The sequence below is a fragment of the Eulemur rufifrons genome, chromosome 14 (genome assembly GCF_041146395.1).
Source record: "Eulemur rufifrons isolate Redbay chromosome 14, OSU_ERuf_1, whole genome shotgun sequence".
NCBI lineage: Eukaryota > Metazoa > Chordata > Mammalia > Primates > Lemuridae > Eulemur > Eulemur rufifrons.
In genome coordinates, this window is record NC_090996.1 from 1177994 (window position 1) to 1198452 (window position 20459).

General features: G+C 45.4%; 1 protein-coding gene across 1 annotated transcript in view; it reads right to left on the reverse strand.

Moving 5' to 3' along the window:
* Nucleotides 1-5286: 5286 nt before the first annotated feature.
* Nucleotides 5287-20459, reverse strand: part of BCL7C (BAF chromatin remodeling complex subunit BCL7C) — a 40265-nt gene continuing 25092 nt past the window's right edge. The window contains exon 6 of the mRNA XM_069486049.1: nucleotides 5287-5484. Within this exon, the coding sequence (XP_069342150.1) occupies nucleotides 5287-5484 (198 nt within the window). The remainder of the gene's footprint in view (nucleotides 5485-20459) is intronic.

Genomic DNA, 20459 nt, shown 5'->3' on the forward strand with positions numbered 1-20459 from the left:
CAGGTTAAAGGATACTAAAGAGAAGTAACAACTTAATGCAATACGTCATTCCCACACTGGATCCTACACTAGACAGGGAAACGCTACATAAAAGACACTGTCCAGTCAATTGACAAGATGGGAGGTAAATTAGATACCACGTTGTACCAGTGTGAACTGTAGCGAACCGGATAACTACTGTGGTGGGAAAAACACATAGTATTTACGGGCAGAGGAATATGATGTTTGCAACATGTTCTCAAATAGTTCAGAATAAAAGTCACATGTGTATACCTTAAATATATAGAAAGTGGCAACTCAAATAGGGTAACCATCAATAACAAGTGGATCTGGGGGAAAGGACACACAGATGTCCTTTGTACCATTCTTGCAACTGTTCCATAACTTTGAAATTAGGCTCCTTACCCCAGCCCACAAGGACCTGCCACCATCCCTGCCTAGGCCACCCAGCCTTATCCGGGCCACACGCCCAGCACGCTCAGCTCAACCCACATGACTGCCTGTCAGTTCTCCCAGCATTCCCACCTCTTTCCCATCCCTGGGCCTTTGTGCCTGCTGTTGCCTTTAGATGGAATTCTTTTCCCCCAGCTCAGGTCTCAGGGATAGAGTAATTGTCACTTTCTCAAAATGGCCTTCTTTGAAACCCCCCCAACCTAATTTAGATCTATTACATCCTTTCATAGCCCCAAGAAGCTTTCCCTCACATCGCTTATTAGGGTTTATGAGTTTATGTTGTGGGGGTCTGCATAATGTCTGTCTCTCTCAGCAGCCTGGGGGCTCCCCGAAGCAGGGATCCCAGATACTCTACTCGTGAATGCATCCTCCGCCCCAACTACTGGACCTGGCACACTGCTGGGCACTCGGTGAACAGCTGACAGATTAAATGATGAATTCCACTCTCCAAGTTCACTCCCCAACTGTTGGCAGCTCTCAGAGAAAACACTCTGTATTCCATGTCTAGCCCCAAGAACTTCTTCAAGAGGCTTTGTCCTTGAAGGATTTCTAGATCCCCCAACCATGGCGAGGAGGAGGAGGCGGCAGAAGTCAGCAGGCGGGGCCCGTTAAGGGAGAGATGATGAAGGCAGCTGGGAACCTGGAACCTCAGAGAGGGGATGTGAAAGAGGCTGTTGGCCATGCAGGCTGTGCTCAGAGGGGCAGCTGGATTAGAATGAGGTGACCAGGAGCTGAAGATGTTGGCATAAAGGACATCCTTCACACACCTTCACGGCAAAGTAAAGAGAAAGGGATGGGGCCCAGGGGACCTTGACTTAGGGTTAAGCAGAGAAAAACAGTGCTGGAAGCAAAGAAGCAATGTCCAGAGAAGTAGGAGTACTATTAAGAGAGAGAGAGGAAAAAGTCACTGAAGGCAAGAGAGGACAGTTAGGCACTAAAACCTCACATTTGGAGTTTCTTCTTCCTTGTTCAAGATCAGCAATCTGGCAGCTGGTGGGTTGAGGCAGCCTTGTAGGGGGTTAAGGGCTGGACTCCATCTGAATCCTGACTCCACAATATATAAGCTGTGTGATCTTAGGCCATGGATTCAACTCTCCCAGACTGCAAGCCCTCATCTGCAAAATGGGAGTGGTGCCAGCACGTGCTTGATGGGACTGCTGTTAAGGTCACACAAGGTGATCTTTGCAAGGCCTCTGGAACCAAGTTTGGTCTACAATCCAGGCAACGAAGACATCCATCATATGTGCACGCACAGCAGGAGAGGGTGCACTGGTTTCAGCTAACGGGAATGTTTCCCAAGTTTCAGCTAAGAGACAAAGAGCCCCCCACCACCTGCTGCTACACACCCCCTTCCTCTGTTTGATCCCTATTTAAAACCATACAGCAGGCAGGTTTCATTTCACATCACCTCCTCCAAAGCCTCTTTCTGAAAATCAGCTTTCTCCCCGTCCCCGTGTGCCCCAAGTCATACCATGCCAGAGTTTGCCCACTTGATTGCAACTAACTCTCACCTAATAGCATTCCGCACTCTGTTTTCTACCTAACCATGATGATACCACCTCCTTAACACAGCTACCTTCTGTGGATCTAAGTAACTATTCCCAGCCGCGCACGGTGGCTCACGCCTGTAATCCTAGCACTCTGGGAGGCCGAGGTGGGCGGATCGTTTGAGCTCAGGAGTTCAAGACCAGCCCCAGCAAGAGCAAGATCCCGTCTCTACTAAAAATAGAAAGAAATTATATGGACAGCTAAAAATATATATAGAAAAATTAGCCGGGCATGGTGCCTCATGCCTGTAGTCAGTCCCAGCTACTCGGGAGGCTGAGGCAGGATCGCTTGAGCCCAGGGGTTTGAGGTTGCAGTGAGCTAGGCTGACGCCACGGCACTCTAGCCTGGGCAACAGAGTGAGGCTCTGTCTCAAAAAAAAAAAAATAATAATAATAATAAAAATAAAAAATAAGTATTCCCAGGCCCCTCACTTGGGGATACCACTGATGTCTGCCCATAGCTTCTGACTATCCCATCTCTAAAGGAAAAAGAAGTGTCGATACCGTTTCACACCTTAGAAAGCACTTCCCTAATGCAACCTCCCTTCCATCCTCACAACTGCCCTGTGAGGTAGATACAGCAGGTAATAACGATACTGGTCCACGCTTATCAGGCATTTACAATGTACCATGCTCTGTGTTCAGCATTTTCATATGTGATCTCATTTAAACTCAACAAAACCCTATGAAATAGATTCAGAATAGAAAAATGGAGTGGCCAGAACTTGCCCCAAATCAAAGAGGTAGTAAGTAATGAAACCAGGATTTGAACCTCTGACTGTCTGACTCCAGAGCCACACTCTTATCCCTTCTACGATATTGCCTCACAAAGCAAGCATATTATTCCCCGGATATTATTCTACCAATTAAATTGAAGCTCAGAGAGGTCAAGCGACTTGCCCAAGATCCCATAACCAGGAACTGGCAGAGCTAGGACCCATCTTGCATCCTTTGGCTCTGAGACCCCCGAAGCCTGAAACTTCAATGACTGAGCTCGACGATACGGTAGGTAACATTTCTGTAGCAGACTTGCCTTGACAATTCTCTCAGCCCAGAGTAGTGTTTTGATGCAGGAAATCCTTCCTGGCATTTGCTGGGAAATTTTTATGTTTTTTCCGAATCCCAAAAACAATCAGTTAAGAAATTGGGAAAATGGAAAAAAGTATCAGAATTCTCTTGTGAGAATTAATCCTCCTCAACAATCAACATAGAGGCACTCTTGGTTTGAAGGAATCCACTGATGTTCAGTTCAAAGCAGAAGAAGGAAATGCCTATACACAGAGTCTCAAGTTAAGGTAGACATTTCCAGAACTTGGGACAGGAGCACAGAGGAGAGAAGTGGTCACAATCTTATCAAGACCTTTTTGTAGCTGTTGATATATTAAAAGTGTATTTGTAGCCCTGTCTGCTGTTAAGAGTGAGTCATTCTCACAAATATTAATATGTTTACATGCATAGTGTATTTCACACAAATCCTATGAATGATGTTCCAAGAAATAACAAGTTTTGGAAACAAGTAAGTCCTTAAATTGGCAATTTCAACTTGTGACTCTGTGTAGTGCTGTTAATTTTGTTGAAGATTTAAATATGTCATTATTCAAATACTTTCCAATAACATTCTCTGGCATTTTCTAGTTACTGAATGTTTGCTACGGCCTGTAAGCTGTAGTTCTTTGCTACTATCAAATGTGTATTTCTTATGTGTTTAAAAAATACAGAAAGTTATAAAAAATACAGAATAACATGATTTCAGGAATTCCCAAGAATTCCAGTTTTTCATACCCAATTCCTGAAGATATCTGTTGGGAATTTGGAACCCTTAGCCCAGAGGAACCGGATGAACTTCCCAAGCAACCCACTGGGGTGGCAAATGGAGAGAGGTCCCCTTCCTTGGCCTCCAGGAAGGCTTTGCACAGGAGCTGGCTTGGAGAAGAGCATCCTTCTCCAACATCACCCTAGAGAGGTCTGAGAAGAAGTCACTCCAGGGATCCAAAGGCTGAGCCTGAAGCACTGACTGGCTTTAAGCAGGAAATTTCTGTGTCGTCTCGAATTTCATCTCAATCGTTGGTATAAATGTTAACTTTCATACCAGGGAATATCTGCTCACTATAGTGTAAAAAGTGTTTTATAAAATTTACCACTGAGAAAAATGAATGCTCCAGAAATGGAGGCCCTGTCCAATCCACAGCCTTAACCCCACCGTGTCCCAGCAAGAGAAGTGGCACAGCAGGGTGGGTTGCGGAGTCAGGTAGGCAGATGTGGGTCTGAATGCTGCTTCGCCACATACTGGCTGTGTGACTTTAGGCAGATTCCTTAACCTCTCGGAGTCTGCAGTCTCTCCATCTGCAAAATGCTGATAATGAGAATACCTATGTCACAGGGATGTTGTGAGGATTAAATGACATCAATCACAATGCCTGGCACAGAGTAAACCCTCAGTAAATTGGAGGCGTTATTATTTCCTAGTACAAGCCCAACAGTGAAGTCAGGAAGCGAGAGCTTGGTGAAAGCCCTTGGACCCACTCAAATGGCCCATTCGCCCCGGACTTCTCCAGCCGAGGATTTTCCAGGTAGGTGAGGCCGGCTCAGGGCTGCGCCAGAAGTCCCCGCTCAAACGCCACTCGTCCATGTGGGTTCCCAGGTTGACTGGCCAGGCTGGCACCCCGGTGGAAGCTCTTGCCGCGCATCCTCCGGCGCCGGAGGCCACCTGGGCAGCAGATCCGGCACCCCGAGGCCCCGAGGGCAGGCGCGGCTGCCTCGCTGGGGTCTCGGCGCATGCGTGGGCGTCACGTGGTGCGGCAGGAGGCTCTGCGCCTGCGCTTCACGCCTTGCCCGGGCGGGGGCCCGCGCAGTGCTGCCTCGTGACTGGCTACGCCCGCGGAACTCGACCAGTCTCCCGGGGCTGAAGGCGCGGCCGCGGGGACTCCGGCGCGCACACACGGGCCGTTGGGCGGTGGCCGCGCGGGTGCGTGAGGCGGGGGCGAGGCAGCCCGGGTGCAGCCGCTCCCCGGCACTCAGGCGCGGCGAGGCCCAGCAGCAAGGCCGCCTGGGCGCTGGGTGCGGGCCGCATGCTGCCCTGAGCGCTTCCCACACTGTGCGGGAGCTGGTGGCGAGCAGGGTGGGTGCTGTGACCTTGGGTTCGGGCAGGTGTAGGGCCGCTCACCCCAATGTTGTCGCGGTGGGTGTTGAGCTGGGGAGCTCTTTCCGCCCTCGGGCACGGTCAGGTGGCTGGATCTGGGGGCGGCCAAGGGAGGCCTAAGGGCCTTGTCTTGCCTGGGGAGCCTGCTCACCTCCCCTTACCCTGAGGGATCGTCCTGGGTGCCCTCGGGGCCTTGCTTCCTGCCCCGGGAGCTCTCGTGTCTGGCACTGTGGAACTGGGCCGGGCATTCGTCCGGAGGCCTCTCCTGGGAAGGAGCCTCCTGAGGGGCTCTGTCTTCAGGCCTTTCTCATGGAGCGCTCGCCTTGTCACTCTCACTCCCGAATCCTACAGGGAGAAAAGAACAATCTGGGTAATGTTCCATCTTCTCACCCATCGACAACTAGGAAGACCCTATCTTGGGAGCCTTAAATGGGACAACTTAGTGGAAAGTCTTTTGCAAACGACTAAGTTCTGTATTTTTGACAGCAGGCAGAGGTTGAGGGAGGGCCTTGTGAGAACCGTGTAGGAACTCAGTTTCTTAAATTAGCGCTGGGGTTGGATCCCAGATCCCACACTTACTTACAAGTTATACAACTTCTTGCAGTCTCAGTTTGTTCAACTATAAGATAATGGTAACAGCAGCCTCCAAGGGTTCTATCAGTGTGGTGGGTGGCTCCACAGACGATCAGAAAGGCAAGGCACATCAGTGACATGTTAAATTGGAAAGACCAATATAAACTTTTACCCTTCAGAATTTTTTTCCCAACTCTGTCACCAAATGAGATACAGTACTTTATCATACCCCTCTGAACACTCGTGTACATCCCTAATGCCCAGATGTTGGTGCGTATTAGTGTTACCATTAGGAGTGCTTGGAGGGCAGCTGATTCCATTTCTTTCTTTCTTTTTTTTTTTTTTTTTTTGAGACAGAGTCTCACTCTGTTGCCCAGGCTAGAGTGCTGTGGCTTCAGCCTAGCTCACAGCAACCTCAAACTCCTGGTCTCAAGTGATCCTTCTACCTCAGCCTCCCGAGTAGCGGGGACCACCATGCCTGGCTAATTTTTTCTATATATTTTTAGTTGTCCAGCTAATTTCTTTCTATTTTTAGTAGAGACGGGATCTCGCTCTTGCTCAGGCTAGTCTCGAACGCCTGAGCTCAAACGGTCCTCCCGCCTCAGCCTTCCAGAGTGCTAGGATTACAGGTGTGAGTCACTGTGCCCGGCCCTGATTCCATTTCTTAAAACAAAGGAATCAGGATGGATCTATAGCATCCTGTTAATACCAGAAAGCAAGGATGTTTTCAAAGATATTGGGGTTGTAGTATAAAGACAAAGATGTAATTAAATGGACCACCACTGTCCAAGCTGTAACAATTTGAGCACCCTAAAATATATAATAATCATTTTACTTAAGTAGAAAATTAAGATAGAGTTTTCAAAAAGTTAGTTGTACTATCTAAGAAAGAGGATAAGAAGATATGTATAAAATTGTAAGTAGGAGTGTATTAACACGTGGATATTTTGTTTCTTCTGTTTTTCCTCTACAAGGAATATATGTGAACTCTTTTCTGTTTGTGTAAGGAGGAAAGGATAGAACCAGAGAACCGAGTCCAATAACTGGGAAAAGCAAGGCCCTACCATGACTGGACAGGATTGATGAACACATAAAGTAACCAGGTGGAAGGAGATTTCGATATTTTGTTCTGAGATGATGAATTAGCCTTGTGTCCTAATGAGAACTAATTTAAACATACAACCTCATCTAAGAAAATAGTTCTCAACTTTGGAAGCTTTAAAAAATATACTGATCTCTGGCCGGGTGTGGTGGCTCACGCCTGTAACCCTAGCACTCTGGGAGGCCGAGGCGGGAGGATCACTTGAGGTCAGGAGTTCGAGACCAGCCTGAGCAAGAGCGAGACCCCATCTCTACTAAAAATAGAAAGAAATTATCTGGACAGCTAAAATTATGTAGAGAAAAAATTAGCCGGGCATTGTGGCGCATGCCTGTAGTCCCAGTGACTCAGGAGGCTGAGGCAGAAGGATTGCTTGAGCCCAGGAGTTTGAGGTTGCTGTGAGCTAGGCTGATGCCACGGCACTCTAGCCTGGGCAACAGAGCGAGACTCTGTCTCAAACAAACAAACAAACAAAAAAATATATATATATATATATACTCATCTCCAGATTCTATGATGAGGGATTAATATCCAGAATATATAAATAACCCCTACAACTCAACAACAACAAAATGACCCAGTTAAAAAACGACAGAGGACTTGAATAGACACTTATCCAAAGAACATATACAGTGACCAATAAGCACATGAAAAGACACTCAGCATTACTGATCATTAGGAAAATGCAAATCAAAGCCACAGTGATACCACTTCATACCTATCAGGATGGCTGTTATCAACAAAACAGAAAATAACAGGTGTTGGCGAGGATGTGGAGAAATTAAAACCCTTGTGCACTGTTGGTGGAAACGTACAATGGTGCAGCCACTATGGAAAACAGTATGGCAGGTTCTCAGAAAGATCCAGCAATTCCAATTTTTGGGTATATACCCCAAATAATTGAAAGCAAAGTCTCAAAGAGATACTTAGACACCCATATTCATAGTAGCATTATTCATAATAGTGAAGGGATGGAAGTAAACCAAGTGTCTATTGACAGATGAATGGATAAACAAAATGTGGTATTTGCAAAGTGGAATATTAGCCTTGAAAAAGAAGGAAATTGTGACCCATGTTGCAACATGGATGAACCTTGAGTACATTATGTTGGATGAAATAAGCTGGTTAGAAAAGGACAAATCCTGTAGGATTCCACTTACATGAGGTACCTGGAGTGGTCAAATGCATAGAGACAGAAAGTGGAATGGTGGTTGCCAGGCCCTAGGAGAACGGGGAGTTCTTGTTTAATGTTTACAGTTTCAGTTCTGCAAGATGAAAAGAGTTCTGGAGATGAATGGTGCTGATGGTTCACAACAGTGTGAATGCTACTGAACTGTACACTTAGGAATGATTAAGATGGTAAATTTTAGTGTATTTTACTACAATTTAATACAAAAGTTCCCCAAATTCTAATGTGTAGTCATTTTTTTATATCTTTTTTTTTTTATTTCATCTTATTGTTATGGGGGATACAGAATTGCAGGTTACATACGTTGCCCATGTACCGCCTTTCCCCCCCAAGTCAGAGCTCCAGGCGTGTCTGTTCCCGAGGTCGTGCCCGTTGCACCCATCATGTAGGTATATATCCCTCCCTTCCCCACCCCCCCTTCCCGAGTCAGCACCTTCAAGCGTGACCATTCCCCAAACGGTGCGCAATGCACTCATTGTGTAGGCATACCCCCATCCCCTCCCCCACCCCCCACCTCAGTCTGATATCCGATTGGTGTCATTCCCAGATGTGTATTTAGGTGATGATCAGGGAAACCAATTTTCTGGTGAGTACATGTGATGCTTGTTTTTCCATTCTTGGGATACTTCACTTAATATAATGGGTTCCAACTCTCTCCAGGAGAACCATAGAGATGTCGTATCTCCGTTATTTCTTATAGCTGAGTAATATTCCATGGTATACACATACCACAGCTTACTAATCCAATCATGTATTGATGGGCATTTGGGTTGTTTGTGTGTAGTCATTTCTGAGACCCACTATTAGGGGCAGGGGCAGGGAGGGTATGTGTGCAACCTCGGTTACCTTACCGATTATAAGTTAATAATGGAGTAGGTAGGTTTTAATAGTGCCAACAGTTTCTTATCTTTTGTACTAATTTAGGATCTAAGAAACCTGTGGCAGAGAGGGACTGCCTTCTCTCAAGGTCTAGGGCACAGACTGGGATTCCTTGGTGTGGTGGGCAGAATTCTAAAGATGGTCCCCTAAGATTGCTGCCCCCTGGTGATTCAATCAAACACTAGGTAAACTGTGCAAGGATTTTGCAGATATGATTAAAGTCCCAAGTCAGTTGATACTAAGACGCAGAGATTATCAATAACGCAATCAGATAGCCATTTCAAAGCAGAGTTTTCTCCAGCTGGTAGGAGAACAGGAAGCCAGAGATTTGCGGCATGAGGGGCATTGGAGCCACTGCTGACATGAAGATGGAGGCGGCCACGACAAGAGGAATGAGGCAGCGAACACAGTCCTACGCTGCAAGGAACGGAATTAGGCCAACAACCTAAATGAACTCGGAAGTGGATTCTTCCCCCAAAGCCTTGGATGAGAGCCCTGCTCAGCCAATACCTTGACTTTGGCCTCGTCAGACACCGAGCTGAGGACCCAGACAAGCCCAGGTGACCTGACCTGCAGAACTGTGAGACAGTAAACCAGTGTTGCTTTGGGCTTCTAAATTTGTGGTGGTTTGTTATGTAGCAATCAGAAACGAATACACTTTGTTTCATGAAAGAGCTCAGCTGGAGAGACCTCAGGAATCCCTTCAGGAAAACTGAAAGTTTTTCCCTGCAAGTGTCAGCTCTCTTGCATGATGGTGTGGAGAACACATTCTCCCCACTCCTAATGTTTCCTTTGTGCAGATGGAGGTCCCCTGATACAGAACTACTGACCTTTCCTCATCTCCTGACTTAGGAAGAAATAGAGCTACTAAGGAAGGAGAAATGGTGTATCCATACTCCTGTTCCTTCCTCTGTTTTTCCCCCTAGACAGTGAGCCTATTGGCTAAGAACCTAGGTTCTGCCCTGCCCCTCCAAGTTCCAAGTTTTACAAGGGAGGCCTGTCATGGTGTCTGCCCGTGACCATGGGTGGGCAAGTCATTAATTCTGGATTCAGCAACATGGTCCAGAACTCGGGAAGAAGAGAAATATAAATTGGGGGACTCTCTCATCTCCCCTACCCCCCAAAACCCCACACATACACCTGCAGCCCTTGAAGAGCTGACCTAGTTTGCTCACCTTCGACGACGTGGAAGGGAGCTGCAGGTAGGCTGACTTGAGAGATTCCTGCCCGCACTTGAAAACCCTGTAGGTGAGGCGTCCTCCTGGTGCCTTGGCTGTAGGATAATGGTCTTCAGATTTGTTCAGTACTGGATGTTAGGAACTGAACTGTCTTCCCCGTACCCCCAATTCATATGTTGAAGTCCTAACCCCTGGCACTTCAGAACAGAAGGTCTTTAAAGAGATAATTAAATTAAATGAGGTCATTAGGGTGGGCTCTAATCCAATATGACATATATCCTTATGAGGAGGAAATTTGGATGCAGACAAGCACAGAGCAAAGACGCTGTGAAGACACAGGGAGAAGACAGCCATCTAACAGGCAAGGAGAGGGGCCTCAGAAGAAACCAACCCTGCTAGCACCTTGATCTTGGACTTTTAGCCTCCCGAACTGTGAGAAAATACATTTCTGTTGTTTAAGTCACCCAATCTATGGTACTTTGTTATGGCAGCCCTAGCACACTATTATACTGTCCCACTCAAGAGGACACTGTTGTCTTACACCACTTGCCTCTGTGTGAGAGAACCTAACACCCCGTTCTGACTGCTAAGAGTCAATAAAATAATGACTAGCCAAAGAAAAGTTAACAGCCCATCTAAGGGACTCAGAAACCAGAGGAGAGAAGACCAAGCCAGTCCCTGGATGAAATGGCTCCAACTGAAGTAGAACTGATTGAGCAGGACTGTTTAAAAAAAAAAGTTACAAGGCAGGAGGATCGCTCAAGGTCAGGAGTTTGAGACCAGCCTGAGCAAGAGCGAGACCCTGTTTCTGCTTAAAAAAAAAAAAAAGAAAGAAATTAGCTGGACAACTAAAAATATATAGAAAAAATTAGCCGGGCATAGTGGTGCATGCCTGTAGTCCCAGCTACTCGGGAGGCTGAGGCAGAAGGATCGCTTGAGCCCAGGAGTTTGAGGTTGCTGTGAGCTAGGCTGACGCCACGGCACTCTAGCCTGGGCAACAGAGCGAGACTCTGTCTCAAAAAAATAAAAAATGGTGCTGGGAGAATTGGTTAGCCACTTGTAGAAGACTGAAACAGGACCCACAGCTTTCACCTCTCACAAAAATCAAATCACGGTGGATAACAGACTTAAACCTTAGGCGTGATACAATCAGAATTCTAGAAGAAAATATAGGAAAGACTCTTACAGACATTGGCCTAGGCAAAGAATTTATGAAGAAGACCCCCAAGGCAATCACAGCAGCAACAAAAATAAATGAATGGGACATGATTAAATTAAAAAGCTTCTGCACAGCCAAAGAAACAGTCCAGAGAATAAACAGACCACCTACAGAATGGGAAAAAATTTTTGCATACTACACATCAGATAAAGGACTGAACAAGAATCTATTTAGAACTCAGGAAAATCAGCAAGAAAAAATCAAGCAACCCTATCAAAAAGTGGGCAAATGACATGAATAGAAACTTCTCGAAAGAAGATATAAAAATGGCTAACAAACATATGAAAAAATGCTCAACATCCCTAATCATCAGAGAAATGCAAATCAAAACCACAATGAGATATCACTTAACCCCAATGAGAATGGCCTTTATCAAAAAAACCCAAAACAACACATGTTGGCGTGGGTGTGGAGAGACAGGAACACTAATACACTGCTGGTGGGACTGCAAACTAGTGCAACCCCTGTGGAAAGCATTATGGAGGTATCTTAAACAGATTCAAGTAGACCTGCCATTTGACCCAGCAATCCCATTACTGGGCATATACCCAAAGGAAAAAAGGTCATTCTGTAACAAAGACACATGTACCCGAATGTTTATAGCAGCACAATTCACAATAGCAAAGATGTGGAAACAACCCAAATGCCCATCAATACATGATTGGATTAGTAAGCTGTGGTATATGTATACCATGGAATATTACTCAGCTATAAGGAATGATGAAGATACGACATCTCTATGGTTCTCCTGGAGAGAGTTGGAACCCATTATATTAAGTGAAGTATCCCAAGAATGGAAAAACAAGCATCACATGTACTCACCAGAAAATTGGTTTCCCTGATCATCACCTAAATACAAATCTGGGAACGACACCAATTGCAGATCAGACTGAGGTGGGGGGTGGGGGAGGGGATGGGGGTATGCCTACACAATGAGTGCATTGCACACCGTTTGGGGAATGGTCCCGCTTGAAGGTGCTGACTCGGGAAGGGGGGTGGGGAAGGGAGGGATATATACCTCATGATGGGTGCAACGGGCACGACCTGGGGAACAGACACGCCTGGAGCTCTGACTTGGGGGGAAAGGCGGTACAGGAGCAACGTATGTAACCTGCAATTCTGTATCCCCCACAACAAGATGAAATAAAAAATAAAAATAAAAAAAAAAATAAAAATCTACCAAAATAAAAAAAAGCTTACAAGAATACAAATGTCCTGTCACCACTCTTCCAGTCATGTTCCTCCCAAACCCCTGGCTAAGCAGCCATGGGCAACTGGCCGTGGTTAGTGCAGGTCTGCACTTCTGGCCATTTTCATGGCAGGTACAGTGAACCACCAAGCGTACTGCACAACATTTTGTCCACTGCAAAGATTTCCCTTCACCACTGTGGGTCAGGGTCACCCAGGTGGGCTTGTGGTGCAGCTGCTGTCCACCATCAGATCATGACAGCACGTCACGCAGACCCCCCTGTGAACACGCTTGACTTTCTCTACCTTGGTAACTGGTCGTAAGGGGCATCCCAGGAGGCCATAGGCATTAATAGGAGAGAAGACACTACCACAAGAGGAGGTGTCAAAGGAATCTGAGCCACCTGCATGTAAATGGCTCATACCTTCTGGAGCTTTCCAAGCCTGGTCTTGTATATACCATTTCCATTTGGTGATAAATTGCTCCTGTGCACACCCAGTATTATGACTGGATTGATCAGACAACAATTCATTCGTGAGGAGAACCTCAGGTCGCACGGTGATCTGATGTCTGCTGGTTAGATGTTCAGTCCCTACTGAGGTCCAGTAGCAAGCCAGAGCTGTTTCTCAAAAGTAGAATAGCTGTCTACAAAAAAATGGCCTAGGTTTTTTTTTTTTGTTTGTTTGTTTGTTTGTTTACTCCTGTGAGTCTGTGCTTTGATTCTCCTATTGGTGCTTGCTAGAGGCTCCATATAGCATCTCTGTTCGCCATGGACACTCTGAGTGTCACTGGAGCTGCTGGATCTTAAGTACCAGCTGGCGGAGCAGCGTGTGATGCAGCCTGGACTTGCAAAGCCTTCTCTCGCTCTGATCCCCACTCAGAACTGGTAGCCTTACAGGTGACTCCCTTGACGAGATATGTTGCCTCCAAAATCCAAACAGGCCCACCAAGCATTGCGCCTCTTTTAGGGCGAAGTAGGTATGAGGTATGTATGAGGTACAACTTGTCTTTCACTTGTAAAGAGGAGGTATCTTTAGATATCTAGATACTGAATCCCCAGAAACTTCACTGAGGTGGCAAGCCCTGGAAACTTTTGTAGGGTTTATCTCCCACTTTCTCGTTTGCGTAATGAAAGTACTCGTTACTCCCTGTTCATTAGATCCAATACTGTCAGTGCAGTGGACCAGTGCGATGTTTCATGGAGTGCCAAGATGGTCAAGATCTCTGCGGACTATATCACGACAGAGCAGAAGTGACATGGTCTTGAGGCAACCTGGAGACACATGGTAGCTTTGCCTCCTAAAAGCAAACTGCTTCTCGTGGACGTTGCACTTGGTACGGAGAAAAAGCCAGGTTGATGACTTCAGACCAAATGCCAGGGGCCAGACTGATCTGCTCCAAGAAAGATGCTATATCTGGAACAGTAGCTGCAATTGGAGTCACCACCTGATAAAGTCCATGATGATCTGCAGTCATTCTCTCAGAGCCATCTGACTTCTGCATAGGCCAAACTGGTGAGTTAAATGGGCAAGTGATAGGTGTCACTATCCCTGCTTTTTCCAGTTCTTTGATGGTGGCATTAATCTCTGTGCTTACCCAAGGAATGTGGTATTTCTACTGGCTTATTGTCTTTGTAGGGAGGGGAAGTTCCAGGGGCTCTCGTTTAGCCTTTCCTACCATTTTGGCCCTCAGTTTATAAGTCAGAGAGCCTATGAGGGGATTCTGCCACAATGTCAGTTTTGGAATGTATTGACTAAGCTCCAAATTCACCCTCCAGTACCTGCTCTGAGAGAACGGGCTGGCCTATTTACACGTTTCTCCTTGCACAAAGCATGATGTTATGCTTTGTCAGTAGAGGGCGCTGGAGGGACACTGCGAGAGGAAGGGGATCCCCTTCCTGGTTCTGTTCCCGTTGAGGTTTCATTTTTCTTGTTCTCGCTGCACAGTTTTGCAGGGGCACATGTATGTGGGGAAATCCCGGTGTTTCCCTGGGCTGGATGCATGTCCAGAGTGAGGAGTCCTTGGGAAGGTCAGAGCCCCCAGCTCGCAACCACTTCGCCATGTCCTCTGTCTACTCCAACATGGACACCAAAAACCCAGACCACGTGCTGCTTTTGCAGTGAGTGGACTCCTGACACTTGGACTGTTTTTGCACACCCATCACCAGTCTTGACCCTCACACACCTTTCTCTAGCGCTGAACTCATGCAGAGCAAGCTTTCTTCAGTGCTTGACTTCTGTAGTAGTCTGGTTTTCTCCACCACTGTGTTCTCACCAAGTACACTTTCTCTAACATGTAGAAAGCACTCGTTTCTTCTGTTGGTACAGCTCTTTCCGGCACTGGGCTTCTGCAGTTTTTAGTTCCAACAGCGATCCGTGATTCGGTCCCATTGGTGGAGCATGTCACTGATTTCTCTGCCATGCCTTTCAAATGAAGTATGGATCTCAGCTCTGTGGGGAGAGGACTCTTCCTTGGATGCTTGATATCAGTTCTAGAGATAGTAGCTGATCTTCTATCTGCTACTTCTACATTCTTTAAAATTGTCTTTAGCTCTCATTAGCCAATTCCCTATAATTTCAATCCCCTATTAATCATTTCTTATGTTAAACTTTCCCATTATGGCTTCTATCTCCTGATTGGACCTTGACTGATATAACAAGTAGTACTGAGAGTGATCCCGGGAGATAGACCTGCAAAGATGGGATTTGGGGACTGATTTGGTCACACCCTTGGGCTTGAGCCCAGGGCTGGGCTCCTTGACAATTGGAAACGATTGGAACCTGAATGGCCACCATCCTTGACTGCTATGACAGTAATAATGACCAAGGAGTAAGGACTGTGGTGTAGGATGGATTCGTTTCAGCACACTTGTTATGGTAGAGAGAAAATGACAAGTTCTGGTCCATTAACTCTCAATTCAAAGCCTAAAACATTCTCTTGCTTATGTAGACCCAGGGCTGATATTGCTGAAAGTCAAATACACAATTTAATTGTGTGGTTTGCTGAATTTTAATGACAGTTGAATTCACAGTCTCACCATTTTTTTTTTTTTTTTTTGGTGGAAAAACTAAGGCATTGGTTGGGAAATAACAGGATCCAGAAATTTGAAGTGGTGAATCTGGTCGGACCCAGATGAAGCAGACAATATTGAACTCCTAAGTCATTCGGAGTCTCCCTTGTGAGTGGAAGTAGCTTGATGTTCAGGGTCTGAGGAGACTTACTTTCCTCTGTCTGAAAACCCTGTGATAACCTCACCTGAGCAAATGCCTTGAAAGTGGATGCTCATTCCCCTCAAAATCCACCACAACCACCCTGTTGCCACTAGGCATTTACTAGGGTCAAATCTCACCATGTTCCAAGGGGACAGATACATGCTATGATCCAGGAGGAAATAGCTTACACACCAAAAGAACTGCAAGACATTGTTAATATCTTGGCAGAAACCTATGGATTAAGACAGATTGGATTCTAAGAATGTTAGACCAATGAGGGTAGAACATAACACTAGATAGAGCCAAATTCACTGATATGGGTGCATTTACTAGAGATTCCAGATATAATGTATTGGCTTATGTACCTGAATTTGGTTGTAAGAGGTTATTTGATTGGTTGACTGAAATTTGGACTTAATAGTGGCCTACAGTTATGAATTGAGGTGCAAGAGCTTTCCTGGTATCACAAGGAAGAGGGAATCCAAAGGCTGAATGTGATAGATTGCATTTATCATGTGCAATCAATCTATCAAGTATATTCTGTAAGAGGACCCATAAGACACTCCTCTTTGCTAAGGCATTGAAGGGAACACCTTCATCTTTGAAAAGCTCTCTGGTTACCATCCTTTGTAGGCCAGGCAAGGATGTAGGAAATACACCATTAAGATGAGCCCCCTGATCTCAGTGGGTATGAGGGGATCCCAACAAGGTGCTCATCACATCAGCGGCAAAGAGCAGCTGGGACCACTTGGCAATCTGATTTCTTGGCTTGCAGAGGTCTTGGCAGTAGCTAATTGATTACAGTGTTCCTAGGAATGAAATAGATGGGGATTGTACTCCAATACTGCTTGATCTCTTTCCTTGTTGATCTAATTGTTTTATCCATTATTGAAAGTAAAGCATTGACATCTCCAGCTATTGGGCCAGGCGCGGTGGCTCACGCCTGTAACCCTAGCACTCTGGGAGGCAGAGGCGGGTGGATCACTTGAGGTCAGGAGTTCAAGACCAGCTACTCAAGAGGCTGAGGCAGGAGGATCGCTTTAGCCCAGGAGTTTGAGGTTGCTGTGAGCTAGGCTGATGCCTGCTGGACAACAGAGTGAGACTCTGTCTTAAAAAAAAAAGAAAAGAAAAGAAAAAGAAAAAGAAATCTCTAGCTATTATTGTTGAATTGACTATTTCTTCCTTCAGTTCTATCAGTTTCTGCTCCATGGATTCTGGGGGGGTTGTTAGGTGCATATATGTTTAATTATTTTGTGTTCCTGATGGAAGACATTTTATCATTATAAAATGTCCTTTGTCTCTAGCAACAATTTTTTTTTCAGATAGGTATAGGCAGAATATAGCAACAATTTTTGACTTAAATTCTGTTAACTCTGTTTTGCCTAGTGTTAGTGTAGCCACTCCACATCTCTTACGGCTACTTTGACGTGACATACCCTGTTCCGTCCTTCTATTTACAACCTATTTGTATCTTTGAATATGAAGACAGCATATACAGCCATGTGTGGATTAATAGCGGGTTTCTGCTCTGAGCAATGTGTCATTAGGCAATGTGGTCACTGTGTAAACATCCCAGAGTGTACGTGCACAGACCTAGACAGCGTAACCTACTGCACACCTGCACTATATGGTACAGCCTGTTGCTCCTGGCTACAAGTTTGAACAGCATGTTACTATACTGAACACTGCAGGCAATACATGTGATACTGTAACACAATGGTAAATATTTCTATATCTAAACACATCTAAATATAGCATAAAAGATAAAACATGGTACATCTGTATCAGGGCACTTACCATAAATGGAGCTTGCAGGACTGGCAGCTGCTCTGGGAGAGTCAGTTAAGTGAGTGGTGAGTGAGTGTGAAGGCCCAGGACGTTACTGGGCACCACGATAGATTTTATAAACACTGTACACCTAGACTACACTAAATTTATAGAAAATATTTTTCTTTCTTCAATAATAAATTAAGTTTACTGTAACTTTTTTACTTTATAAAAACTTTTTTCAGTTTTTTCAACTTTTTGACTCTTTTATAATACTTAGCTGAAAACACAAACATTGTACAGCTGTATAAAAATATTTCCTTTCTTTATAGCCTTATTATATAAGGTTTTTTTCTATTAAATTTTTTTTTTACTTTTTAAAACTTTTTGTTAAAAACTAAGACATAAACACACATATAAGTCTAGGCCTACACAGGGTCAGGACCATCAGTATCACTGTCTTCCCCCTCACATCTTGTCCCGCTGGAAGGTCTGCAGAGGCAAGAACAGGCGTGGAGCTGTTGTGTCCTGTGACACTGCCTTCCTCTGGATACCCCTGAAGGACTTGCCTGAGGCTATTCTTGAAGAGGTGTCACTGTTTTCATAAAAATGTCCATGGTGGTTTGTTTGCTATGTTTCTTTTCTTCGTCATAGATTTGCTTGTAGGCAAATAATGCCTCGTGAACATTCCTATTAATGAAAACCTTTCAGTGTTGGGATCTATATGTTCAAACTTTCTAAGGAGCTTGCTGAAGTCTGCAAAAGCTTCCGCCAAACCCTTCATGATGAATTTTCTTGGTGGTGGTTGTTCTTTTTCTTCTCCTGCAATTTCCTTTTCTCTTGCCTCTTTTTTTTTTTTTTTTTTTTTTTTTTTTTTTTTTTGAGACAGAGTCTCACTCTGTTGCCCAGGCTAGAGTGAGTGCCGTGGCGTCAGTCTAGCTCACAGCAACCTCAAACTCCTGGGCTTAGGCGATCCTACTGCCTCAGCCTCCCGAGTAGCTGGGACTACAGGCATGCACCACCATGCCCGGCTAATTTTTTGTGTATATATATTTTTTAGTTGTCCATATAATTTCTTTCTATTTTTAGTAGAGACGGGGTCTCACTCTTGCTCAGGCTGGTCTTGAACTCCTGATCTCGAGCGATCCACCCGCCTCGGCCTCCCAGAGTGCTAGGATTACAGGCGTGAGCCACCGCGCCCGGCCTCTGTTGCCTCTTATTCAGCTATGCATTCCTGTTCCCGTTCCAACAACTCCAATTAGTCAATTCCTCAGGAACCACCTCTACGAGTTCCTCAATGTCATCCTCATCCACACCCAGGTTAAAGTTGTTTGCCATCTCGACCAGGGTTTTGTTGAGTTTTGCGACCTCCTCATCCTTGGCAAATCCTTTGAAGTCATGGACCAAACTCTTCGGTGTTTTCTTCCAGATGCCATCCATACGCTCCTTGATGACATCACCCCAAGCCCAAGCAAGGTTCTTGATGCAGTCATAGATGTTGTAATCCTTCCAGATTGCATCAGTGTCTTCTCGGGGTCTTCCCCTGTTGCAGCAATAGCCTGGGCCAAGGTCCTCCTCAGGAACCAGGCCTTAAAAGCTGCTGTCACTTCTTGATCCATTGGCTGGGTCAAAGAGGTGGTGTTTGAAGGGAAAAACACCACTTTGATATTGGGATGAAGATCACTAATAAATGGAGGATGTGTGAGAACATTGTCAACAATAGGTAAAATCTTGAAATGTAAGGTATTCTGCAAACAGTACTTCTCCATTTCTCCAGCATAGTAATTCAGAAATGCATCCTGGAAGAAGAGCTGGGTCATCTATGGCCTCTCACTGCTCCTTAACACCGGCAGCGTGTGCTTGCTGATATTCTTGTAGGCCCCGTGACCTCAGCGGGCCAGGTCACAAAGGGTTTCAATTTGTAACCTGCAACATCGTCTCCAAGCAAGACTGCCATCGTGTCCTTAAAGGCCTTGAAACCTGGCATTGACTTGGCCTCTTTATGGACGAAAGTCCTTCTAGGCATCTGTTTCCAGAATAGGGAGGTTTTGTCCTTATTGAAGATTTGCTCTGGCAAGTAATTTTCCTCCACAATCAGCTTATCTGGATTTTCCAAAAATTCTTCAGCTGCCTTCACATCAGCTCTGGCAGACTCATTTTTACATTATGTAATTTATTCATTACATACATAGTGAATCCTTTAAACCACCCAGAGCTAGCAGTAAATTCAACATCATAGTTGTAGTTATTACAAAACAGTCAAAAAGTTGAAAAAAACTTTTATTTCAACATCGAAAGCAAACTTTTTACTTTGGCCAACATTGTCATGGTGCTGAGAGATACTCTTTGCATCTGGTCTTCAATCTGAGTCATTAGAAATTTTTCCTTGAATTTTTGTTAGTCTCATTGCCGTTGATGAAGCAGGTGCTTTAACAGCTCCTGTCACTTTGTTCTTGTTCTTCAGGATGGTAGCTATGGTGCAATGGAACGTGCCTGACTGGTGAGCAATAACCCAATAACCACCACTGATTTGCCACCTCTGTAGTCCTTAATCATTTTTTTCTTTTTTTTTTGAGACAAAGTCTCTCTCTCTCTCTCTGTTGCCTGGGCTAGAGAGCAGTGGTGTCATCATAGTTCACTGCAACCTCAAACTCCTGGGCTCAAGCAATCCTCCTGCCCCAGCCTCCCAAGTACCTGGAACTACAGGCATGTGCCACCATGCCTAGCTAATTTTTCCATATTTTTGTAGAGACAGGGTCTCACTCTTGTTCCGGCTGGTCTCGAACTCTTGGTCTCAAGCAATCCTCTCACCTTGGCCTAGCAAAGTGCTAGCATTATAGGCATGAGCCACCACGCTGGCCTCTTAATTACTTTTTTTTTTTTTGGAGACAGAGTCTTGCTCTGTTGCCTGGGCTAGAGTGCTATGGCGTCAGCCTAGTTCACAGCAACCTCAAACTCCTGGACTCAAGCGATCCTTCTGCCTCAGCCTCCCAACTAGCTGGGACTACAGGCATG